This window comes from Chiloscyllium plagiosum, chromosome 9 (assembly GCF_004010195.1).
Source record: "Chiloscyllium plagiosum isolate BGI_BamShark_2017 chromosome 9, ASM401019v2, whole genome shotgun sequence".
Taxonomy (NCBI): domain Eukaryota; kingdom Metazoa; phylum Chordata; class Chondrichthyes; order Orectolobiformes; family Hemiscylliidae; genus Chiloscyllium; species Chiloscyllium plagiosum.
The window spans coordinates 65,525,781-65,553,426 of NC_057718.1; the positions used below are offsets into that span (position 1 = coordinate 65,525,781).

The following is a 27,646-nucleotide window of genomic DNA, read 5'->3' on the forward strand; positions in this document are numbered from 1 at the left end:
TCATCTGTAGAATACATACCCTTAGAAACAAACATTAGTTTTTTTTTATATTGACCTTTAGAACTGCAATTTTATATCATTTGTGTCTGGAAATAGTGCAGAGTTGGTTAACATTTGCTGTGGTGATTAAAGTCAATTGAATAATATTTGAGATATGTATATTTTAGTGTGTACTGCACAAATTGGTTACATTATCACAATTGAGGATTTTATAGTTGATTCCAAGAAAGACTCAAAAGATGATCCAAAGTGGATTGAGCCTTAACATTCATTTCACAGGTTTAGCTTTTTCTTAAATACAAGTACCAAATGTCAACATGCTGAAGGGAATGAAGGTTTTGTGTTCCACTCCAGAATTCAAGCCTAAAAGTCAGGATTAATACCTCACAGTACAACACTGGGCGTATTTCAGAGAAAATCAGTGGAGTAACCCTTGCCATGTTGGCTTTTTTTTTTTGTCCCTCGATCAGCACTATAAATTTAAGATTATCTTTATCTGATTGTCGTACTATACTTTGTGGGAGTTTGCAGACAAATTGGCTACTTCATTTTGTGCATTATAACAGTGACTGTACTTCAAAATTGTTTACTGTTCAGAAAACAGTTTGTTCTGTGTTTAAGATATTATATTAATGCTCCTCCACCTCTCCAATACTCCCTGTCAGTTAGAATGCATTGTTCATTTCTAGTAGCAAAATATTTCTGTAGGTTTTTAACGTTATATTCTTGGCTTTTATACATTAAAATTCCTTGATATAGACTTCTTGTAGCAAATAAGGAAGACTACAAATAGCAGGTTGCAGATTGTTGTTGCAAGATAGTATTTTTGTACTATTATGTGAGGCTGTCTTTCCTGATTAGAATTTGAAATTAGTATCTAGTATGCACTTATGTAGCAACTAAACTCACACTAATGTGAAAGCCTATAAGAGTACCTATCTAATAATCTATTTTAACATGTATTTTGTGGTTTTAAGGGCTGACGAGGCATTAATCCGATGAAAGAACTATGCATACTAGGCTCCAAAGTTAAAAATAATTTTTCAGTTTACAGTGCATGAAGTTTATTTTCAGCATGTCTGGATTTCCTATGGAGCTAAAACTGTCTTTATGTGCCTTTTTGGTTTGTGTTTTTGAATGTGGATTGAAATGGGGAAAGAAGGATTTTAAAACCAAGGATTCCTGAAGGAGAACTCCATGTTTTGAAAGCAAGTAACCTGATCTCTATTGTAAGTACCGTTTACCCAGCTTCTGGTTCAAGCAATCGTAGGAAAACGTATAGATGAGCTGGATGCATACAAATGGAGAGTCAGTTGGCAACAGGTAATTGATTGGTCGGTGAACTAGTGACCAGTTTTCGATGACAAACTTTGACAAGACAGCCTCTGAAATGTCCACCTTCTTCCACAACAAAGGATTCCCCAACACCGTTGTCAACAAGGCCCTCAACTGGATCGAGCCATGACGTGCATTTCTGCCCTCGCACCCTCTCCTCTCTCCCACAACAGCAATAGAGTTCCCCATGTCCTTACCTACCATCCCAGCAGCATCCACATCCAGAGGATCATCAGCCACCATTTCTGCCATCTCCAGTGACATGCCTCCACCGGACACACATTCCCCTCCCCGTATTTGTCAGCAGGGACCCTCTGGAACACCCTGGTCCACTCTTGCTTCACTCTGAACCCTCCCCAACCCCCCACCCCCCATTTACCACCTCCTCCTTCAATATCCAAGGCCCCAAACATACCTTCCAGCTGAAGCAGCATTTTACCTACACCTTTCACAATCTAGTTTACTGCATTTGCTGCTCAGTGTGATCTCCTCTAGGTTGGGGAAATGAAGCTTAGACTGGGTGACTGCTTCACAGAAGTTTACATTCTGTCTGCAAAAAAGACCTTGAGCTTCCAGTTCCCTGCTACTTCAATGGACCATCCTGTTCCCTGGCCAACATCTGTGTCTCTGGTTTGCTGCAGTGCTTCAGCGAAGCTCAGTGCAAGTTGGAAGCACAACACCTCATTTTCCGCTTGGGGACCCTGCAGCCCTCTGGATTCTATCGAGTTCAATAATTTTAGAACATGGAAATGTCCCATGTCCTCGCCACCTACCCCACACACACTGCCTTGTTATCACAGTCTGCGATTAAACATTATCTTTTGTTAACTAGTAATAGTCTCCATTAACAGCTATCCGAAGCAATCCTAGCCAAAGCGTTATTAACTCCTTTATCGGTCCAACTGCTTTTCTCTCTCTTTGGGTTCTATTCCCACCTATTGTTTACTCCTTATCACCTCTCCCCACCTCTCCTCTGCATATAAACCAACATTTTCCATCATTTCTGAAGAAGGATCACTGGACCCAAAACATTAACTCTAATTTCTCTTCAGATGCTGCCAGACCTTCTGAGCTTTTCCAGCAACTTCTGTTTTTTGTTTCTATGACGACAAAGGTTTTCTACCAGCCAACAACAATGATTGGTGTTCTTGTAGCTGAACAGTTTTGGGGCTGTGAGCAAGATGGGGAGAAGTCAGCTCCTGGGCTGGTGGAGACAAGATGTCTGTGGTCTCTTCAGTAAAAGCGGCTTTAATTCTGAAGAAGAACAATTTATTTTCTAGTTACTGTCAACTGTGACTTTTAATACACCAGAGATTTATTTTACATATAACTGAACATGCCGCCCTGTACTTCCTGCAAACCAGTCATAGCATCTGGAGAAGAAAGACATGAGAAGTAGCATTCTGACCAACAGAAGAACCATCTCCAGCAGATCCTGCAACATTCGACTGCTTTCCCAGTATTTCCCTTCATCCACACAATCTATTTTTCCCCTTTCTTTCTTTCTGTTTGTTTGTATGTATTATATATTGACAGTTCAAAATTATTGTAGCTAGCAACTAGTTATTTGTAATAAATATTAATTATGATGTACAGCAACCTTTCCATGCTTTCTGTCAAACTGGGCCTGAAAGACAGTTAAAGTGAGGAATTTCACATACTTTAAAAAATCATTAATTTTTGTGATGGCTCCTGGAATAGCAGGACTAGATTTTCAGTGGGCTATCCCCAGTGAGGTATGGTGGTGATTCGTGAGGCTTTAACAACTTCAGAGTTGAAAAGGGAAGCAGGTCAGGCAGCATCCAAGGAGGAGGAGAGTCGATGTTTTGGACATAATCCCTTCATCAGGAATGTTGGGGAGGGGGGAAAAGGGGCTGAAAGATAAATGGGAGGGTGGGAGTAGGGTAGCTGCAAAGGCAATAGGTAGATGCAGATGGGGGGTGATTTGTGATAGGTTGGTGGGCAAGGTAGAATGGACAGGTGGGAAGGAAAGTGAACAAGTTGGGTGGATGGGTTGGAGGGTTGGATCTGGAATGAGGTGGTTGGAGGGGAGATTTGGAAATGGATGAAGTCGATTATTGATGCAGTGTGATTGAGCACTAAGCAACCCCACCATTCTGTGGCCGACGACTTCAACTCCCCCTTCCACTCCGCCAAGGACATGTAAGTCCTGTGCCGCCTCCAACACCAAATCCAAGTCACCCAACGAGTGGTGGAAGAACGCCTCATCTTCAGCCTTGAGGCTCTTCAGTCACATGGCATCAACATCGATTTCACCAGTTTCCAAATCTCCCCTCCATCACCTCATCCCAGATCCAATCCTCCAACTCGGCACCACCCTCTTCAACTGTCCTACCTGTCTATCTTCCTTCCCACATATCTGCTCCACCCTTCCCTCCAAACTATTATCATCATCCCCCACCTGCATCTACCTGTCACCTTCCAACCTATCTCCCCAGCTCCCCACTCCTATTAATCTCTCAGCCCCCTTTTCCAACCCACCTCCTACTTTCCTGGTGAAGGACGTACGCCCAAAACGTCAACTGTCCTGCTCCTCGAATGCTGCCTGACCTGCTGTGAGTTTTCCAGCACCACCCTTTTCGATTCTGATCTCCAGCATCAGCGGTCCCCACTTTCTCCTTTCAACAAATGTGATGCCCTTTATTGTTTGGCTATTCAGTCCATTGTTTCCAATTTATAATAATATGCAAGGCCAAACAAAGCAAGGGAATGCACAATGAACAGGAGTTAGTGAGAAGGATGGAGGAAATGAGGGACCTAGGAATGCATGCCTGTGAGTCCCTGAAGAAGGCAGGACAGGTAGGTAAGGTAGCAAAGGAGAAAGCGTATGGAATATGCTTCCCTTTTGTTGGTTAAAATATTGGATGCAAAAGGGGTCTTTATGGTGAAGATGTAGACGACCTTTGGTGAGGCCACAGCTGGAGCTGCAGTTCTGGTCACGTCATTAGAGGAAGGACATAATTGCTCAAGAGAAAATAGAGGAGTTTTAGAAGAAATTTACCATGGCTTAAAAATTGCAGGCCTGAAGAAAGATTGCATAAGCTGACATTTGTTTTCTTTAGGACTGAAGAGACTAAGGGTACTTAGCTGAAGTGTAGAATATAATGGTGGGACTTGGAGAAAGGTTATAGTAAAGACCTGCTGTCCCCTAGCAGGAGTGTATATTTAATGTGATTGATGATTAAAGGGTTAGAAGTGGCATGAGGAAAAATGTGTTCACTCAGGATGGTGGGGCTGGAACTCAGTGTCCAGTTTCATGTTTGAGGCAGAAATTCTCTAAAAGAAATATAGACCTGTACCTGAATTGCTGTGGACCAAGTTGAAAATTAGGATTACTATGGATGGCGAGGTTGTTTCTGCATCCACTCAATGGGCTGAATGGCCTCTTTTCTGTGCCATAACTTGCTTTTTACTGATCCTGTAAGTGGTCAGAGCTATTTCCTGGATTATTCACTTAGAAAATTTGAAACACAGCCTGCAAATCAATCTATTTTTAGACTTAGTAACATTCTTAAATATCGTGAACAAACACATTGCAGGATCTGCACAGTAAATTCTTAGACATAGGTTTATATCATCTAAATCCCATTAGTTTTCCAAACGTTGTACAATTACTCCTTTGACTCATCTGAATGAAGGGAAACCCCAGTTGAAAGCTTGTTATTGAACACAGGCTAGAATGTCTATCGCTTGTAAATACCCAGATTTAATTGTGGCAAGTTTTTATAATACAAGATGAAAAAGTATTTTGTTGTTGTTTCTTATCATCTATATGTTCAGTACTTTATATATGTTCAAAGTTAATTGTAGAAACCTAAGAGTGCAGCTATTTCAGTCTTTGGCTCAGTTTTATTGTTATATTGTTCGTTGGGGATCATCACCTGATTTTCCTTTGTCACACAAATTGTTTGGTAATGGTACCCTGTTAGGTTCTTGTGAACTCCAGATTGGGGCTTAAAAATAATTTCAAGATTAACAGATCTCCCAAATGCAGGGATGGACTTTGCTGGTTCCAGTTGAGCACAAGTAGAATTGTTTATTGTGGACTTTTTTACTCCGACAGTGCGGCGCTCCCTCAGCACTGAACCTCCGACAGTGCCCAATCCCTCAGCACTGACGCTCCGACAGTGCGGCACTCCCTCAGTATCACCGTTTTTATTCGCTGCCCCACAATTCAGAACTAAAAGATAGTTTTGCTGATATGAATGTGCTTTGACCTTCACAGAATCATCATGGTGATAGCATCCACCATTCAGCTTGACAAGCATACAGTGGCTCTCCAATGGAACACTTTATCTAATGCCACTCGCTGTAGCTCTGCACATGCAATGTTTCAGATGGTAATCTAATTCCTCCTTTAAATAATCAATTGAATCTATTTACTTCTACCACACTCTGGCACTCCATCCTAAATCCCAAATGCTCCTTGCATGAAACATTTTTTCTTTGTCTCCATTGTTTTTGCCATTTTGGTTAAAACTGTGCCCTGACTGATTCTGCAAACCATGCTGTTGATGCTCCTGTAGCTAACTATCATGTCTGTATGAATCTTATGTAAAAATTGTTGAATAGATGAACAGGTTTCTTGCTCTCTATACAGCGGATGTGGAGGGCGAGAATGTAGACTAGGAGAGGGAGCACTGCTTTAAAAGTAAAGGATCATCTATTTCGGACAAATGAATTCCTTTTTCCAATGAGAAGCATCGGAAGCAGAAGCTCTGCATGTTTTTAAAGAGGTGATTGCTGTAAGTAAGGGCATGGAAAGGTAATCAGGTGTAGACAAATTTTGGGCTACAAACAGATCAGCCATGATGTTCTTAAATGGCAGAGCAGGCACAAGGGGCCAAACTGCCAATTCCTGCTCCTGTCAACATAGGGGTCAACTCCTGCTCCTATCAACATCGGGTCAAGTGCAATTTGCCTTTCGTGGGTGAAGTATGCCTGAAAGAGTAGTGTAAGATGAGGGATTCCCTTTAACAAGGTGGCTGTACTGGGATGGGAACCTTGTCCTATCGGGGATAAATAGGGTAGTCAGAAAGACTGAACTTACAAATTGTTAGAATTGTTGGGTTGATGGCAGAAATGAAGAACTTGGACAAAAAGGTAATATAGATAATAGTTCAAACAATTCAAAGTTTGGGTGAAGATTTGTAGCTCAGGTGCTCGTTATTGTGGTTCTGTTCGCCGAGCTGGAAATGTTTGTTGCAAACGTTTCGTCCCCTGTCTAGGTGACATCCTCAGTGCTTGGGAGCCTCCTGTGAAGCGCTTCTGTGGTGTTTCCTCCGGCATTTATAGTGGCCTGTCCCTGCCGCTTCCGGTTGTCAGTTTCAGCTGTCCGCTGTAGTGGCCGGTATATTGGGTCCAGGTCGATGTGTTTGTTGATGGAGTTTGTGGATGAGTGCCATGCTTCTAGGAATTCCCTGGCTGTTCTCTGTTTGGCTTGTCCTATAATGGTAGTGTTGTCCCAGTCGAATTCATGTTGCTTGTCGTTTGCGTGTGTGGCTACGATCAGCTATCCTTAGTAAACGCCACGACCAGCTATCCTTAGCCACTCACGCAGACGACGAGCAACATGAATTCGACTGAGACAACACTACCATTATAGGGCAAGCCAAACAAAGAACAGCCAGGGAATTCCTAGAAGCATGGCACTCATCCACAAACTCCATCAACAAACACATCGACCTGGACCCAATATACCGGCCACTACAGCGGACAGCTGAAATATACAGGAAAGCCACACACACACACCAAGTCCAGAATTATGAAAGCAACCACCCCAACACACACAAACGAAGTTGCATCAAGACACTATTCAAAAGGGCCACAACACACTGCAGTACACCAGAACTGCAAAAAGAGGAAGAGGAACACCTGTACAAGGTATTCGCCAAAAACGGATACCCGCGCAATTTCATCAACAGATGCCTAAGAGAAAGACAACGGAACGAGGACATGCCACAACCCAAAGGACTAGCCACACTACCATACATCAGGAGCATTTCAGAACTGACAGCCAGATTACTGCGATCACTAGGACTTATAACAGCACACAAACCAACAGCTACTCTCAGACAACAACTCACCAGAACGAAGGACCCGATACCCAGCATGAGCAAAACTAATGTAGTGTACAAAGTCCCATGCAAGGACTGCACAAAACACTATAGGTCAAACAGGAAGACAGCTAATGATCCGCATCCATGAACATCAACTAGCCACGAAACGCCACGACCAGCCACACACGCAGACGACAAGCAACATGAATTCGACTGGGACAACACTACCATTATAGGGCAAGCCAAACAAAGAACAGCCAGGGAATTCCTAGAAGCATAGCACTCATCCACAAACTCCATCAACAAACACATCGACCTGGACCCAATATACCGGCCACTACAGCGGACAGCTGAAACTGACAACCGGAAGCGGCAGGGACAGGCCACTATAAATGCCGGAGGAAACACCACAGAAGCGCTTCACAGGAGGCTCCCAAGCACTGAGGATGTCACCTAGACAGGGGACAAAACGTTTGCAACAAAACTTTCCAGCTCGGCGAACACAACCACAACAGTTCAAACAATAAAGGTATTTGAGCATTTTAAAATTGTGCTTTATGTGCAACAGATGGAGGCAACTAACAGTAGTTTAATGTAATTAAACTAGGAGAGAAAAATAAGATGAACAGAGTAAAATTTAGAGCAAAAGTACATGTTTAGATTAAATTCCTTTATAGTGTGGAAACCGGCCATTTGGCCCAACCAGTCCACACCGACCCTCCAAAGAGTAACTCGTCCAGGCCCATTCCCCTACATTTACCCCTGACTAATGCTCCCAACAATATGGACAATTTAGTATGGTCAAAGTCACCTGACCTGCACATTTTTGGATTGTGGGAGGAAACCAGAACACTCAAACTGGGAGAATGTGCAAACTCCACACATACAGCCATCTGAGGTGGGAATTGAACCCAGGTCCCTGGCAGCAGTGCTAACCACTAAGCCACAAGTGCCGCAGTTGTGGAGATGTGCCCTAAATAAACTTGCTGTATCAGGAACAAGGTAAATGAACTGTGCGCTCAAATGCAACATGTGGGGAATAAGATGGTAGACATTAATGGTCATGTTGCAGCTATACATGTTAGGCCACTTTTGGAATACTGCATGCAGTTCTGGCTTCTCTGCTTTGGGAAAGATGTTGTGAAAGTTGTAAGGGTTCAATAAAGATCTACAAGGATGTTGCCAGGGTTGGAGGATTTGAGCTATAGGGCGAGGCTGAATAGGCTAGGAGTATTTTTACCTGGAGCGTCGGAGGCTGAGGGTGACCTTTTATCGAGGTTTTAAAAATCATGAGGGGCATGGATAGGGTAAACAGACAAGGTCTTTACCTCTGGGGGAATCCAGAGCTCGAGGGCATAGATTTAAGGTGAAAGGGGAAAGATAGAAAAAGGACCTAAGGGGTAACGTTTTCACGCAGAGAGTGGTACTTGTATGGAATGAGCTGCAAGAGGAAGTAGTGGAGGCTGGTACAATTACAATGTTTGTAAAAGGCATATGAATAGGAAAGGCTTAAAAGGATATAGGCCCAATGCTGGCAAATAGGAGTAAAGTAATTTAGCACGTTTGTTTGGCATGGATGAGTTGGACTAGAGGGTCTGTTTCCATGCTGTACAGCTGACTCAATGACTCAGCTCTGTGACACACGTTAGCAAAGTGAATTAAACTAGGAGCTTAACACACTAGTCATAGATATGTACAGCACGGAAACAGAATGCACAGTCCAATTCATCCAGATATCCTAATCTAGTCCCATTTACCAGCATTTGGCCCATATCCCTCCTAAACCCTGTTCACATACCCATGCAAACACCTTTTTAAATGCTGTAATTGTACCAGCCTCCATCATTTTCTCTGACAGCCTATTCCATACACTGAACACCCTCTGTCTGAAAAAGTTGCCCCTTGGGTACCTTTTTATATCTTTTCCCTCTCGCCCTAAACCTTTGCCGCCTTGTTCTGGACTCCCCCACCCCCAGGGAGAAGACTTTACCTATTTATCCTACCCATGCCCCACATGATTTCATAAACTTCTATCGGGTCACCCCTCAGCCTCTGACACTCCAGGGAAAACAGCCCCAACCTATTCAACCTGTCCCTTTTTAGCTCTAATCCTCTAACCCTAGCAACAGCCTTTACTCAGCCCTTTCAAGTTTCACAAAATCCTTCTGATAGGAGGGAGACCAGAATTGCATGCATTATGCCAAAAGTGGCCTAACCAATGCCCTGTACAGCTGCAACATGACCTCCCAACTCCTGTACTCTTTACTCTGACCAATAAAGGAAAGCATACTGCCTTCGCTATCCTATTTTCCTGCAACTCTATTTTCAAGGATCTATGAACCTGCACTCCAATGTCTTTTTGTTTGGCAGCATTCCCCAGGACTTTATCAAACTCCTATTGACATTTGCCTTTGTGTATATGTCAGCTGATATGTAGCATTGCAATTTTGATGGGAACTTTTAATTTTTTTTATTTGTGGTTTGCAACGCGTCTGAATACATGCCTTGAAAGGGATGAATTTGCTGTGTCTGGAAGATTTTCTGCAGCAACACATCCTCGAGCCAAATTTAGTCAATAGCTGAATGGAGCAGGAACATTTACCTGATAATTATAAGGATATGATTAAACAAGACAATTGACCTGCCTCCGTCTTGTTCTGTGTACTTTCCTTTATTTGCTGGGTTGATCTTTCTGCCTTCCATTTGTTTCTGCATGTTGCATTTGAATAGTGTGAATTAAGTAATTCACATTAAGCAATTTGCACCTGACTTGGGCACAACCCTTGTTTCTTCACTGCCCATACTAATGTTTAGCTGTTTCATTGTGAAAACTTCTGTTATTTTAATTTACCCTGGCCTCTACTTTGGCACATTTTCTACTTTTGTTCTTTTTGTGCTCTCTCCTCCACTACTGCCTTAAATCTTGAATTTGTATTTCTGTTCATTTCTGATGAAAGACCATTAATCTGAACTCTGCAGAGAAACAGATTCTAGTTGATCTGAATTTTCCCACCCTTTAGTTGTTTGGAAGCAGGAAGCATGAAACAATGACTAAGATTCCTGATTTAAGTAAAGCTAACTTTGGTGGGATGAAAGAAGTCCTGTCTGCAGTAAAGTGGGCAACACTTACTGGTAGTGATGTTAAATAATGGGAAGTGTTCTAAAGAAAATTTTAGTATTAGTAAAAATTCACTACCCTTGAGTGCAAACACCTGTCAAAAAGATAGCCACAGCAAGTCAGAATAAAACTTCAAATTACAACTGTAGAAATGCAACAGCACAGATACTCAAAGATACAAAGAATTGCCAAGGTGACAAAATAAATTCAGCTCCACAAAGAGATTTGCACTGAATATTGGAATTATTATACCCAAATGGAATACTCCTCTTTTCATGGAGAGAACTGGAATTCCAGTGGAGGTAAAATGTCATGCTTCAATAGTACAAAACTCTGGTTAACACCTACATCAGGTATTCAGAGCACTGCTGAGCACTACACCTTAAAACGGATGTATTGGCCTTAAATGGAGTGCAACATTTATTTAGCCAAATGATGCCTAGATTGCTAGGGTTAAATTGAGAAGGCAAAGTTGGTTGTAGATAAGATAAAGAGGTAAATTGACTCAATCTTGCAGAATATTAAGGGGAGCAGAACAGAGAATTTGGGACAAAGTCTTTCTGTTGGTTAAGGAGTCTTGAACTACAGCATACTGTCTGAGGACTAGAACCAAGCCTTTCAAGAGTAAAGTTAAGAAATACAATTGCACACAGAACCTTTTCACGTATCGAACACCCTTCCAGTAATGGCAGGATCTAAAAGTTGAAGTTCTGAATTGGAGGAAGGCTAATTTTGACTGTATTAGGCAAGAGCTTTCAAAAGGAGAAAGTGAGGGCTGCAGATGCTAAAGATCAGAGTCAAGAGTGTGGTGCTGGAAAAGCGCAGCAGGTCAGGCAGCATCCAAGGAGCAGGAGAAAAGATGTTTCAGGCATAAACCTCATGAAGGGCTTATGTCTGAAATGTCAATTCTCCTGCTCCTTGATGTAAGAACTTTCAAAAGTTAATTGGGGGCAGATGTTCACAGATAAAGGAACGGCTATAAAATGGGAAGCCTTCAGAAATGAGATAACGAGCATCCCCAGAGACAGTATATTCTTGTTTGGGTGAAAGGAGAGGCTGGTAGGTGCAGGGAATGCTGGATGACCAGAGATGTTAGGTTTTAGTCAAGGAAAAGAAGGAAGCATATATCAGGTATAGACAGGATAGATTGAGTGAATCTTTAGAGTGTAAAGGCAGTAGGATTATACTGAAGAGGGAAATCAGGAGGGCAAAAAGGGGACATGAGATAGCTTTGGCAAATAGGGTTAAGGAGAATCCAAAGAGATTTTATAAACACATTTTAAGGACAAGAGGGCAACTATGGGTAGAATAGGGTCCCTCAAAGATCAGTAAGGCAGCCTATGTGTGGAGCCACAGGAGATGGGGGAGATACGAAACTAGTATTTTGTATCCATGTTTACTGAGCAAGATATAGAATGTGGAGAAATAGATGGTGACATCTTGAAAAATGTCCATATTACAGAGGAGGATGTGCTGGATGTCTTGAAATGCATAGACATGGATAAATCCCCAGGACCTGATCAGATGTACACTAGAACTCTGGGAAGCTAACGAAGTGACTGCTGGGTCCCTTGCTGAGATAGTTGTATCATCGATAGTCACAGATGAGGTGCCAGAAAACTGAAGGTTAGCTAACATGGTGCCATTATTTAAGAAAGATGTTAAAGAAAAGCCAGGGAACTATAGACAGGTGAGCCTGATGTCAGTGGTGGACAAGTACGGGGAGAATGCGGGTAAGTGGAGTTGAGATGCCCATCAGCCATGATTGAATGGCGGAGTGGACTCAATGGGCCGAATGGCTTTACTTCCGCTCCTATGGCTTATGGTCTTAAGTAGTTGGAGGGAATCCTGAGGGACAGGAATTACATGTATTTGGAAAGGCAAGGATTGATTAGGGATAGGCAATATGGTTTTGTGCATGGAAAATCATGCCTCACAAACTTGATTGGGTTTTTTGAAGAAGCAACAAAGGATTGATGAGGGTAGAGTGGTGGACGTGATCTATATGTACTTCAGTAGGGCATTCGACAAGGTTCCCCGTGGGAGACTGATATTAGCAAGGTTAGATCACATGGAATACAGGGAAACCTAGCCATTTCGATACTGAACAGATTGAAGGTAGAAGACAGAGGATGGTGTTGGAGGGTTGCTTTTCAGACTGGAGGCCTGTGACCAGTGGAGTGCCACAAGGATCACTGCTGGGTCCACTACTTTTCATCATTTTATATAAATGATTTGGATGTGAGCATAAGAGGTTATAGTTGGTAAGTTTGCAGATGACACCAAAATTGGAAATGTAGTGGACAGTGAAGAAGGTTACCTCAGATTACAATGGGATCTTGATCAGGTGGACCAATTGGTTGAGGAGTGGCAGATGGAGTTTAATTTCGATAAATGTGAGGTGCTGCATTTTGGAAAAATCAAATCTTAGCAGGACTTATACACTTAATGGTAAGGTCCTGGGGAGTGTTGTTGAACAAAGAGACCTTGGAGTGCAGGTTCATAATTCCTTGAAAGTAGAGTCACAGCTAGACAGGACAGTGAAGAAGGCGTTTGGTATGCTTTCCTTTATTGATTAGAGTATTGAGTACATGAGTTGGGAGGTCATGTTGCGGCTGTACAGGGACATTGGTTAGGCCACTTTTGGAATATTGCATGTGAATCTGGTCTCCATCCAATTGGACAGATGTTGTAAAACATGAAAGGGTTCAGAAAAGGTTTACAAAGATGTTGCCAGGGTTGGAGGGATATGAGCTATAGGGAGAGGCTCAATAGGCCAGGGCTGTTCTGCCTGGAGTGTCGGAAGCTGAGGGGTGACCTTTTACAATGGTTGATAAAGTCATGTGGGGGCATTGATAGGATAAATAGACAGTCTTTTTCCTGCGGTGGTTGAGTCCAGAACTGGAAGGCATAGGTTTAGGTGAGAGGGAAAAAATTTAAAAGGGACCTAAGTGGCAACATTCTCACAGAGGGTGATGTCTGTACGGAATGAGCTGTCAGAGGAAGTGGTGGAGGCTGGTACAATTGCAACATTTAAAAGGCATCTGGATGGGTATATGAATAGGAAGGGTTTGGAGCAATATGGGCCAAGTGCTGGAAAATGGAGTAGATTAGGTTAGGATATCTGATCGGCATAGACGAGTTGGTCCGAAGGGTCTGTTTTCGTGCTGTACATCTGACTCTAAATTAGTGATGAATTAATTTAAAATTGAGATGGATATTAAAGGATATGGGGAAAGGTGATATATGGAGTAGTGATGCAGTCATCAAAACAGGATCTTCTGTCCACCAAGACTATGTCGACCCAGAAGCACCAAACTCTGTTAATCCAATTTACCTATACTTGGTACATAGCCTTCTACGCCTGGGCATTTTCAGTACTCCTCCAGCTGCTGCTTTAATGTTGCAGGAGTACCTGCCTCCACCCTCTCAGGCAACATGTTCCATATCTGCCGCACTCTGGTTGGAAAAACAATTGTTCGGATCTCCCCAAACCACTTGCTCCTTGCCTTTTTAAACTTTGCCTTCTGGTCTTGCACATGTCTGCCGTGGGGAAGATTAACTCCTGTCTATGCTTATAATTTTCTATACCTCCATCAAGTTCCACCCCCACTTCCCCAACCTCCTCAACATTTTCTGCTCCAACGAAAAGAAACACAGCCTATCCAGTCTCCTCCTCCCGTGTTAACACTTTTTATCCCAGGCAACGTTCTAGTGAATCTACGCTGCACCCTCTAATACAATGACATTCTTCTGATAGCATGGGAACCAGAACTTTTGTTGGTCAGAGTATTGAGTACATGAGTTGGGAGGTCATGTTGCGGCTGTACAGGACTTTGGTTAGGCCACTGTTGGAATATTGCAAGCAATTCTGGTCTCCTTCCTATCGGAAGGATGTTGTGAAACTTGAAAGGGCTCAGAAAAGATTTACGAGGATGTTGCCAGGGTTGGAGGATTTGAGCTATAGGGAGAGGCTGAACAGGCTGGGGCTGTTTTCCCTGGTACGTCGGAGGCTGAGGGGTGACCTCTATAGGGGTTTACAAAATTGAGGGGCATGGATAGGGTAAATAGGAAAAGTCTTTTCCCTGGGGTCGGGTAGTCCAGAACTAGAGGGCATAGGTTTAGGGTGAGAGGGGAAAGATCTAAAAGAGACCTAAGGGGCAACTTTTTCATGCAGAGTGTGGTATGAGTATGGGATGAGCTGCCAGAGGAAGTGGTGGAGGCTAGTACAATTGCAGCATTTAAGAGGGATTTGGATGGGTATATGAATGGGAAGGGTTTGGAGGGATATGGGCTGGCAGGTGGGGCTAGATAGGGTCGAGCTACCTGGTCGGCGTGGACGAGTTGGACTGAAGGGTTTGTTTCCATGCTGTACATCTCTATGATTCTATGACTTCCTTGCTTCTATATTCAGTGTCCTGGCTAATGAAGTGCATCTTCTTGTATGATCCCTTCACTCTGGTTAATTGTGCTGATACCTTCAGGGATCTATGGACTTGTACACCAAGGTCCCTCTGTTCCTCAGTACTTCCTCGGGACCTACACTTCATTGTGTATATCTTTCCTTTATTAGATGTCCCAAAATGCATCACTCCTCTCTTATCCGGATTAAATTCAATCTGACATTGCTTTGCCCAATTTACCAGCTGTTCAATATCTGACTGGAGCCTGAGACTCAAAGAACTGTGGATGTAGGAAATGAGAAACAAAAACAAATTAGTGGAAAGTTCCAGCAGGTCTGGCAGCATCTGTGAAGAGATGTCTAAGTTTACATTTCAGGTTGAGTTACACTTCCTCAGAACTCTAGGTATGAACACCTTTGAAGTGCTGCTCCTCTCTCTGACCGGATTTCTCTTCCAATCATTTTCCTTGTCCACCGTCCTTAATTTCATTATTGTTCCTGGTGTTCAACCAAGGTATTTGATAAAACTCTCTTCCACAGCCCATATTGCATTCCTCAGTTATTGTCTCCACCTCAGATTCATCCCATATAGTTTACAACTTCAGTTTCACAAAGTTCTGAGGAAGTCAGTTGACCTGAAACATTAACTCTGATTTTTCAACATAGCTGCTGCCAGATCTGCTGAGTTTTTCTATCAATTTTATTTTTGTAGCCTGAGACCATTCTCTTCACTCCACTTCAGTTTTCATGCCATCTGCCAACTTATAATTACACTTTCCACATTCAAATTCCTGGAATTCCAATCTGCAAGGAATTGTGGGTCAACCTACAGCGTGTGGACTGCAGTGGTTCAAGAAGGCAGCTCACCACCATCACCACCTTAAGGCACCTAAGGACAGGCAGTAAATGCTGGCCAGCCAATACTGACCATCCTGATCAATTCCTTTCCAAGCATTGATGAATTCTTCTTTGAGAAATTTTTCCAATAATTTCCCTACCATTGACGTCAGACTAGGTAGTCTGTGTAATTACCTGGCCTGTCCCTGTTTTCTTTTTTGAACAAAGGATGAATGACCCCTAGACTGCTAACTGTTTTGATCCTGTTAGCCGTGATCTTAACCAGGCTCAGGAGGTGGCTAACCAGGAGTGGTCTTGTGTTTCTACATACTTGATTCCAATTATGAACATGCATCACTGTGTTTCCTTTTTTTTAAGTTGTATACTTCGAGGAAATGTTGCTGGAGCCTTTGCTTTTGAACTGGGGTCATTTTATATTTCTCATTCAAGGTCTCTGTATTGATTGAGGTTAATTATAATTTGTTTTCAGGGCCAAGCACTTGTTGAGACAGTTTTTTTTTTCTTGCCATTTTTTTTTTCTCTTTTAGGTGCTGAATATTAACAGGTATATCAACAGCACTCCAGTACTTTTCCCAGATGGTCATTTAACTTGTCACAAGTGCCCAACATTGAATACCTGTTGGATGATTTGTGTAGCCATCACAGTCACTTGATCCTGAGTATTCACTTGCACACCTTTCAATGTTCTGCTGGCATGTGATGGAAATTGAAAATGTTACATTGCTTTGCCTACCTTCTGGCCTTTTTCTAGTTCAAAGGAGTCCTACTTGACCTACTTTTACTGCTTCAGCTGCTTATCACTTTTTATATTGCTTATTGTGAAATATAGTTTGCCCATGCTTCTGTGAAGCATCTATGTTTGACTGTTAAAGTTGCTCTACAAATACAAGTTGTTGCTTGTTTATGTCCATGTCATTAAACTGTTTTGAAAACTGAGCTTTGCATCATCAAGTCAGCATGAATCATGTACTTTTGAAGGTAAATAAACTTTCCTGTACAAATAAATCTTATTAATTATTTAATATCTTCACTTTATTATGTAGGGCTGGATGATTGCTTACAGTGTTACGTTTGCAACTTTGAGCGAGAGAAGATAAATGGTGAGCAGCTCCTACAGATTACTCACCAGGACCTTGAAGAATTAGGAGTAATTCGCATCGGTCACCAAGAACTGATCCTGGAAGCTGTGGATCTGCTTTGTGCTTTGGTAGGGTTTTGTTTTATTTTCTTCAAAATTGTTCGTTCCACTGTAGCCAATTCATTGGGTTTCTTATTTTTAAAACATAATCTATTTTGCTCTTGAGAGTAACCATATCTTTTTAATGTATTATTTGTTGTTTTATCTATATGATTAAACATTTGATACAAAAGATTTCCATGACACAGGTTTGTTTTTCATTACTTATGGAGCACCAATAAAATCATCATGTCTGATGATTTTATTGGAATAACTTCTAGACTAGATTCTCCAAAGGCTTGTGGATCTCCAGAGTACCAACAATTTATAAAGGTGATTTGGACTGAACCTTTTATCTTCGGAAGGAGAAAGCTGTGGAGAAACGTGATAGATATCTTTAAAATCAGAAAGGGTTTTAGAGTATAAACCTAGAGGTGTTTTCATTTGCAGGGTTGTCCAAAAACTAGAGGCTCTGAATATAAAATAATCACGAGTGAATTCAATATGGAATTCTGGAGAAACAGTGGCAAGAATGTAAGGGTTTGCTACCACAAGGAATGTTCGAGGTGGATAGCATTCATGCACTTAGTTGTAAACATGGATCATGAATGTCGATGAATTGTTTTCTTTCAACTTTTTTTTATTATTTTGAGGACATGAAGGTTTGGGTACATCAGTTCTCTTGTTGACTTGCTCTTTTTAGTGTCACAGGGTCATTTCCACTTTCCTTTCAGTAAGGGAGAGCAGTTTACGAAGGAAGGCTGAATCAGAACTCTTACCGGGAGATTTTCTTTTTGTTACTTCACCATACAGGAGGGATGTAGAAATTTAAGGATTTTTAAACTCGTTTGCAGACTGATGTTTCTTAATTTGCTACATAAACAGTTCAGCCATTTTGTCTACCGTGCCGCCCCCACTGCTTGAATAAGACAACATTGTGGATGCAATTCACAATGAGTCATCCACAGCTCTTGGTTGAAAGCTGTGTCTTTTCCTAAGTGGTCTTTTATTTGAATGAAGGCTTAGGATTGAGTTTGGCATTCTCGTGCCTCCTCTCTGCTGCATACCCCGTTCGCCTGGCTCAGTTTCATCCTGGTAAATAGAATAGATAATAGACAATAGGTGCAGGAGTAGGTCATTCAGCCCTTCAAGCCTGCACCACCATTCAATATGATCATGGCTGATCATCCTTAATCAGTATCCTGTTCCTGCCTTATCTCCATAACCCTTGATTCCACTATCCTTGAGAGCTCTATCCAACTCTTAAATGAACCCAAAGGGCAGAGCATTCCACACAGCCACCCCTCTCTGGCTGAAGAAGTTTCTCCTCATCTCTGTCCTAAATGATCTACCCTGTATTTTTAAGCTGTGTCCCCTGGTTCGGCACTGACCCATCAGCAGAAACATGTTTCCTGCCTCCAGAGTGTCCAATCCTTGAGACATAAGATTATTAAATCAGATCCCCTCTCAGTCTTCTAAACTCAAGGGTATACAAGCCCAGTCGCTCCAGTCTTTCAGCGTAAGGTAGTCCCACCATTCCAGGAATTGACCTCGTGAACCTACACTGCACTCCCTCAATAGCCAGAATGTCTTTCCTCAAATTTGGAGACCAGAACTGCACACCGTATTCCAGGTGTGGTCTCGCCAGGGCCCTGTACAGTTGCAGAAGAACCTCTTTGCTTCTATACTCAATCCCTCTTGTTGTGAAGGCCAGCATGCTATTAGCCGCCTTCACTACCTGCTGTACCTGCATGCTTACCTTCATTGACTGGTGTACAAGAACACCCAGAACTCTCTGTACTGCCCCTTTACCTAAATTGATTCCACTTAGGTGGTAATCTGCCTTCCTGTCCTTGCCACCAAAGTGGATAAGGATCCATTTATCCACGTGAAAGTGCATCTGCCATGCATCTGAGCACTCACCTAACTTGTCCAGGTCACCCTGTAATCTCCTAACATCCTCCTCACGTTTCACCCTGCCACCCAGCTTAGTAAAATCAGCAAATTTGCTAATGTTATTACTAATACCATCTTCTATATCATTAACATATATTATAAAAAGCTGTGGTCCCAGCACTGATCCCTGCGGTACCCCACTGGTCAGTGCCTGCCATTCGAAATGGAGCCGTTTATCACTACTCTTTGTTTCCTATCAGCCAACCAACTTTCAATCCAAGTTAGTACCTTGCCCCCAACACCATGCGCCCTAATCGGCTTTGAGAACAGCTCGTAACTACGATTGGTTCCTGGGTGAATGTGATAAGGAGGTCCATTTGAGGTGTGGTAGTTATACGAGCATCTTGGCGGAAAGCTTGTAAGTATTGCTGCCACGCACTTCAGGTGAAACTTGGCTGGGTGAGTCTGTTATTTACTTCTCTGGCAGTTAAATCTCTATGCTCCCATGACACATCAAGTTTCTCTTTGGCGGTTGTAAGATGCTCTCCATCTCTCTCGCAACAGCTTCAGTCCCCTCTTCAGTGCCTTGTGCTGGGCACAGCAGGATATGACAATTTTCGAACCTCTTCCAAAGTCGTATTGATGAACATCTCTGAATCTATCTAGACAGCGGGGCCTCAGCTTAATCAGTGCATTGGTTTGCTCCATTGATGATGCTGTAGTGATTTGGTTCCTGTTGTATCTCTATATACTTTTGAGTTCCTCACTGCGTCAGCAGTCATTGGCCATCCTCTGCTTTCTAGGGTCCTGCCATTGAGGCTACTTGATAGAGAGAACATCTATAGATTCTAATGTTGGATAAAACAATCATGGTAGCACCCTTGATATCTGATGCAGACCTATGTATGATGCTCTTGTGGTGGCCACAGACCATCTGCACATAAACACGTTTGAAGCCTTTTCAGTTAACAAAGACAAATGACTCATCAGATAGTGATTGCTTAAAATCAAGGCACCCTTGGACTAATGGAAATTAAGTGAGACCCTCTTGTGGAGCAGCAGTAGTGTCCCTACACCTGAACTTGTGGAGGCCTGAGTTGAAGAAATTTGCTCAGAAATGTGTAATAATATCTCTGTTTAGATTTATTAGAAAAAATAGGTTAAATTTTTTTAAAAAGGGAAATTTATGTGAAGTTACCAGCTTTCTGGGTCCAACTGCCCTCATTCATGTCAAAGCCAATATCACTGGAAACCTTAAAGCATAAGATACTGGTGTTTTGAGTCACTTATTGTACATGACGCATGTGGGCTACAACTCCCTTGTTCCACTGCTGGATCTGACACCTCCCTATACCATCAAAGTGTCTGCCGCTGATGCCTGGAACTTTACTTTCAGAATACAGGGGAACCTCTATTTATCCGAACTTGATGGGCGGGCACTCTTTCGTTCGGTTAACCGATTAAATGCATTCCTCTGGGGCTTGGAGCTTTTAAAGTCTGCTCCTTGTTCAGGAGACTGCAGCGGCCCAGCCCCCAACCCTGTGCAATACCTCCCCCTGCCCGCAACATCTACCCCCACCCCCTCTCCGGGGCAGCTGGACTGGACACCAACAACAAGTCTGCTGCAGTTGCCTTTGTGGAGAAAGTCTCCATATAGTGCGTGTGCACACAGCCACACAACTTTTTTACTGCAACTTTTTGACAGGTTCCACCTTTGCCCTGTACAGGACAACGTTGGAGAGATTATCTGGGGAAGGAGGCTTTAGGGTACACCCCTTTGTAGAACTCCAGGGAAAGTGTGAGGAGAGAGAGAGGGCAGGCAGGCTGTCATTTGGAGACGGTGCCTGTTTAATCACTGTAAACAAAAGATGTGATCACTGTTGGAAACCATGTCTTTGTAATGTTTCCATCGGAACTCGAGATCTCCTTCGTGTAATCCAATTTTCGGATAATTGGTATTCGGATAATCGAGGTTCCTCTGTACAGCAGCAGACTACTATGGAAAATAAATGATTTGCTTTCTCATGGCTTTTCTATTCTACAAGGGATCTATCACAATGTTGTTTGGCTCTGCATTTATGAAGGAGCCCTGATTGGAGTCTCCTGTTAGAAATGCGGAGCTCCGTATGTCTTTATTTAAAAAATGTGAGTCGGCATGACATTATCCTCTTCAGAAATCCCATTCCTTTGCCTTCATTTGAATTGCAACTCTGTGTACGGCTGCATGCAACTATTATAAAGTCCAATGCTGTTAAAGTTGCTGTTCCTGTTACTGTGGCTACTGGATTGCAGCAAACTGCATTTCCTTCTTAGTGTGTTCAAACGATAGTGAAATAAGTAGTTCCCATTTTGATCACAAATACTTGTAGACAAGATGTTGAAGTGGAGCACAGAGAACTTGGGCACTTGGTATTTGTGAACAAAGTTGCTGTTCTTAGAAAATCATGCGTTCACGCAAATGTAATAAATCCAGAAAATACTAGCGTTTCATTGTGGCTTTCCACAAGCTTACTAATTTCAGCCTTCATACTGTTGCTAGCAGGTCAGTTCTCATTGATCAATAACTTCCCGCTGTGCACTTGTCTCCTTCACCCTGACAAGATTTTAAAAATATCTTGGAACTATGCATTGCTTGCAAAGTCAAAATGCAGAGTTAAATAAACTTCTTAATTGTCTTAATTGCTTTCCCATCAGAATGAAGTGAGTCTAATGATGAACTGTGAATCAAGCCCAGCATTGTCTTTCAGGAATTGACTCCTTGTATGCAAACATGCCCATGTTTGGCAGGGAAAGTTCAACCCCAGTGTATGTGGGGATAAAAGGAGATTTGCATTTCTTTCTATTTTACAGGTCCATTGAACGTTGTCCATTTTATTATGCATGTGGCAGCTCATTGCTAAGATTGTCCCAGAGTAATGCTACAACCTCCTGGGCTCTCCTGAAACCTGTCTTCCTTTATTTATCCAGTTTTTGCTTTTAAAAGATGCAGTAATCTTTGCCTCAAGAGTTCTTTGTGACACCATGTACCATTTTCCAGTAATTGTTTATTTAAAATAAAAATGTTCTTAGTATCTCCTACTTTTAATGAAAACAATAAATTGTTAATTCAATCCTCACTGAATCTCCAAAGGACATAATCTTCTATGCATATTCACAACATTTTAAGACACCTTTTTTTAAAAAAGGTTAATTTACTTCAGTTAAGGAACAGGGTCTACTTCACTGAAACTTTAGTTACCTCCCCTTGGCAACATTCTGATGAATTGTTATACTTTAACATTAAATTTCTTCAGATATTAGCATAAGTGTACATTTTGTTCAAATTTGCCATTGGTACTTGGATCTTGTACTCTGTGCCCATATATATCTCTTCAATGATGCAGTCCTCTTTTCCATGAATACGTTTAACTTGCATGGTATTCATTTTTCATTAAGAATATCTAACTTGTAATGTATTTATACCCAACTGATTTTCCTTGATGAAAAATGAGCTCTAATTTTACAAAATAAAAATGTTCTAGGAATGCTGTTATAGTAGGTCCTAGTTATTAATGGCTTTGAGTTCTATGGTCAAGTCAGTAACTTTGGAGGGTTGTACAAAGTTATGTTCTTGGCATAAGTTCTGACATAATGTTTGAGAGATTCATAGGACTTATTGACGTATTCAATCTCTTTTTTTTGCTTAAGGATTAGTGAAGAGTTTGAGACTGTAGCTAATTTTATTCAAGAACTAGGACATCTACAGCTACTGGAGTTGGTTAGTTTAGACATTCCTTGTCTTTTGGCAGCCATCTCCTGAAGTTCCTATAACTTGATTGCCTTACTGAGGGAAGGCTGTTACATTCTCCATCTGTTTTGACTTTTATGTATGAATCATACATTTTAGGGTTGGTGAAACGCTATTATGGGTTCTTCATTCGAAGATAAGGCTAACTATTGCACACCTAATTTGTCCCTTGCTGCTTTCAGATGGACTATTCTCTATTCTGTTGAGGTGTGTAATGATTATCGTTAGTTTAAGTTGTGGTATCACAAAAATACATATATTTTTGGAGTTACTGATTTAAATAAGTCATTAAACTAAGGTCCTAACTGCTTGATGACTGTTTGTTTCAATGTCAAATAGAACTGTTCAAGAATGATAGCAGCAAGGTCAGGATATCTGGTTGGCATGGATGAATTGGATCAAAGGGTCTGTTTCAGTGCTGTACGCTTGTATGACTCTATAACTTCAATTTATAAAACATATTAAACATGTTAAAATATCCCAAAACACTTCACAGAAGCAGTTAAGAGTATAAGGACAGCAAATGCTTGAGAACACGACAACTGCAAGTAACTCTCCTCCAATTGTCTCACTGTCCTATTTTGGAATTAGATTCCTGTTCAGTCACTATCACTAGGTCAAGACCCTAGAATTATCTTCATAACAGCACATTGAGAGTACCTAAAAACCTAAGGAAGGTAGGTCACCACTGTTACTTCATTTAATGTTGGTCTAGCTTGCAATGCCCGCATCCCATGAATGGGTAGGAGAAAAAGTGGTGGCGAGGTACAGATACAGGGAGAAAGTCCAGATTTTCCGATAGATGGGAAAGGATTTTTTTAGACTAGATTCCCTACATTGCGGAAACAGGCCCTTTGGCCCTCCAAGTCCACACCGACCCTCCAAAGAGTAACCCACCCAGACCCATTCCTGTACTCCCTACTAATGCACCTATCACTGTGGGCAATTTAGCATGGCCAGTTCACCTGACCTGCACATCTTTGGACTGTGGGAGGAAACCCACGCAGACACTGGGAGAATGTGCAAACTCCATGCAGACAGTTGCCCAAGGCTGGAATCGAACCCGGATCCCTGGTGTTGTGAGGCAGCAGTGCTAACCACTGAGCCACTGTGCTGCCCTGGTGATGGACAGGTCAAGAGGGCAGTGCCAAGTTGGAGGCTCTGGACTGGGATAAGGTGGGGGGAGTTGTGGAAACTGGTGAAATCCACATTAATCCCATGTGGTTGCAGGGTCCCAAGGCAGAAGCTGAGGCATTCTTCCTCCAGGCGTCGAGTGGTTAGGATTTGACAATGGAGGAGGCACAGGACCTACGTGTCCTTGGTGGAGTGGGAGGGCGAGTGAAATGTTCAGCCACCTTAGCACCTTAGGCCTGACAAGAACTATGCAAAGTTAACTTGAGATCCAAACCCTGTGGTAGACTGATACTCTGCAAGAAACATTTTGCCTATAATGTTGGAATATACATTGCAAGGCCATGTGCTTCTCAAAACCGTGCCTGTTTTCTCCTAATTTCTTCAGTTGGGTTTCCTCACTGCAGCTTTAAAATGTCCTTATCAAAGTCACATCACAGCATTTCTGTGCCTCCTGTTCACAGTCAATCATTGCTTTTTGTTTCTGTATCTGTCTGAAGTCTTTGTAATAGATATGGGCCTCAGAAACACTTCTGTCAAAGCCTATTTTTATGATCAAATGGATTGCAAAAATCAAATGAGCCTCACGTCTGGATGGAAATACTGATTTGGCTTTTCTTGAGAGCTCCAACCTTTTTTCAATCTGAAAATGTTTAGTTTAAAGCACAGCTATCTGCAGCCTGTCTGTCACAAACTTTGGAAGCCCATAGTCTATCCACTGTGAGACTTAGACATCGATTGCTGCCAATGTCTGAGTATAACCACCCGAGCATTGAAAATGTCTGTGGCCCCTTTCTGATGTCTAACAATCAAACCACTCACACTTTCTGTCAAGCAGATTTCAAACTTCCTTTTTCCTCCCCCTAACCTCTTCATCTCACATTAATTAAAGACAACCTGTGAAAGCTCACCACTGTAATAATTACTATTTATTCAGTCATAGATACTGTGTCTTACTCTGGTTTGTCTTCCTTAGTTTGATCATTTCACCTGAGAGTCCCTGTGTGATCTATCCTTAGCCACTTCTGATTCATGTCTTCAGACTGCCTATAAGATCAATATCTGAAAATATTGGATTCCAATTGTGTAAAGATGATATCCACCTTTTTTGATATTTTCCTCTCCTATCACCTTTGTTGCTACAATTGGTTTGTCATTAACGTCGATTCTCCTGTTCCCTGGATGCTGCCTGACCTGCTGCGCTTTTCCAGCAACACATTTTCAGCATTTTACTTGTTGGGCACGTGGTGGATTCACAGAAATGACTTCTTCAAATAAACTATCACACACCCTGTTTTGCTTGAAGAATAATCATAATCATAGAACCCCTACATTGTGAAAGCAGGCCATTCAGTCCATTGAGTCTACACCAACCCTCCAAAGAGCATCCTACCTAGCCCCAACTCCCTAATCTATCCCTGTAACCCTGCATTTCTCATGGCTAATCCACCTCATCGGCACGTCTTTGGACTGAGGGAGGAAACTGAAGCATACCCACATGGACACTGGGAGAATATGCAAACTCCATGCAGATAATCATCCAAAGCTGGAATGAAACCAGGTTCTGTGGCGCTGTGAGGCAGCAGTGCTAGCCACTGAGCCACTGGGCTGCTCTAAATGGTGACTCTAAGAATGTAAGGAGTAAATTGAGCAGTAGCATTTACACCTTAAAAAAAAAACAGAAGTTGCTACTGGGTATACCCTTGGCCGCCTCAGACCTTTGCTGATAGATTTCTTTGCAAAGTCTGGGTAATTGCATTAAACACACCAGAGGTATGTGGGACTGCTGTATTCAGGAATAAGTTACTTGTTAAACATTGTTAATTTTACAATTGTGAAGTATCATTCTGTCACACTTTAATTTGTTGGAGATAAAAGATTACCAGGAAGTGTAGAAATCTCATTTTGATCCCATCTTTATTTTGCTTTCTGTACATGATTTTATACTCTGATTTAGATCTATCTTTAAGAGTTCCTTTGTCCGATTTTTGAGAAATCTTGAAATTTTGTTTCCAATTGACAGTTTAGATCCACTGGAGAGGATGCCATGCTGAAAATAATCTATCAGTCGTACTAGCCATCATTCAGAAAATTTGCCGGATGTTTTGTAGAAGCTTTTACTGTGCTTTTGATGTTGGCTGCAAAATTTATCCTGTTGTCTTGTATCCTTGCACAAACCATTTTTTTTTTCAGCTATTGATCCTGTCCCATTTGCTTTTGGCTATTGTTTGAGGTAAAACCAGTATTCACAATTTCAGAATCCTATTCACAACTAAGCTGAGCTGGGAGCCATATCTTCTCTGCCACCAAGATCCTCCATACTGTCTATCATTGACTGCTGGAATTCTTATCCATCTATTTGTTATTGCTACCGCAAATGAAGAGTACAGAAGGAATATTGCAGTGAGGCCACAATAATTAAAAGTCAGGAGTTTTAACTTGGACTTTTGTCCTCCTCTCAGGAGCCATATGTCATTGAGCACAGGTGTAATGTGTGATGGAATTTTGAGAAAATTAAGACATGACCAACATGGTTTTGGATGAATTAAAGTTTGTGGAAACATTGGAATATAAGTCTACCACATCTCTGCACTCTTCGAAATTTGGCCTCTTATTCCTAATTTACCCCACCCAATCATTCAGCTGTTTTAAATTTCTCCCTTAATCTCAGGCTCAAATCGCTTATATCGCTTATAAAATACTGATCAATAAACTAGGTTTTTAAAAAAAGCTTGCATCCTAGTATTGCCTTCTGTTGTCTGCCAAACATAGTTAGTTCTGTGAGGCATTGTGGAGATTAATGCCACATTACAAATACGAATAGTTGTATGGAAATGGTTAACTTTCTACTCGTGCCATATAGCTGGTTGTAATTGACTTCCTAATACTCTTACAAGCAATTGAATGCACTTCCCAATACATAACTGGCAAAACGCAATCATTGTACATGAATAGGTTTCTTTCGCACATTTTCCAAACTTCAAATCCTATCCCACAAATACACAATAATCTTTAGTGGACTGGTATACCTATTATAATATCACTAGATACAATGCAGTGCTTTATGTAATAATTGGGCTGAAATTCACTGACATTTTAGTAATGCAAACCAGCAAACCAGTAATGGTAAAACAGCTAACATCCTCATGGGAGACTCGTTAGCAAGGTTAGATCTCATGGAATCCAGGGAGATCTAGCCATTTGGATACAGAACTGACTTGAAGGTTGTATAAATGATTTGAATGTGAACGTAGGTATAGTTGGTAAGTTTGCAGATGACATCAAAATTGGAGGTGTAGAGAACCATGAAGTTTACCTCTGAGTACAACAGGATCTTGATCAGATGGGCCAATGGGCTGAGGAGTGGTAGATGGAGTTCAATTTAGATAAATGCGAGGTGCTGCATTGTGGAAAGGCAACTCAGAGCAGGACTTAATGATAAGGTCCTGGGGAATGTTGCTGAACAAAGAGACCTTGGAGTGCAAGTTTATAGTTCCTTGAAAGTAGAGTTGCAGGTAGATAGGATAGTGAAGAAGGCGTTTGGTATGCTTTCCTTTATTGGTCAGTGCATTGAGTATAGGAGTTGGGAGGTCATGTTGTGGCTGTACAGGATATTGGTTAGGCCACTTTTGGAATATTGCGTGCAGTTCTGGTTTCCTTTCTATCGGATGGATGGTGTGAAGCTTGGAAGGGTTCAGAAAAGCTTTACAAGGATGTTGGCAGGATTGGAGGATTTGAGCTACAGGGAGAGATTGAATTGTCTGGGACTGTTTTCCCTGGAATGTCAGACTGAGGGGTGACCTTATAGAGGTTTATAAAATCATGAGGGACATGGATAGGATAAATAGACAAGGTCTTTTCC

At 41.9% G+C, this 27,646-nt stretch overlaps 1 protein-coding gene across 2 annotated transcripts in view; it reads left to right on the forward strand.

The window, feature by feature from the left end:
- cnksr3 (cnksr family member 3) overlaps positions 1-27,646 on the forward strand; it is a 194,636-nt gene that overhangs the window by 37,149 nt on the left and 129,841 nt on the right. For both annotated transcript variants that reach the window (XM_043696125.1, XM_043696124.1), the window contains exon 2: positions 16,837-17,000. In XM_043696125.1, coding sequence (XP_043552060.1) covers positions 16,837-17,000 — 164 coding nt within the window. The remainder of the gene's footprint in view (positions 1-16,836; positions 17,001-27,646) is intronic.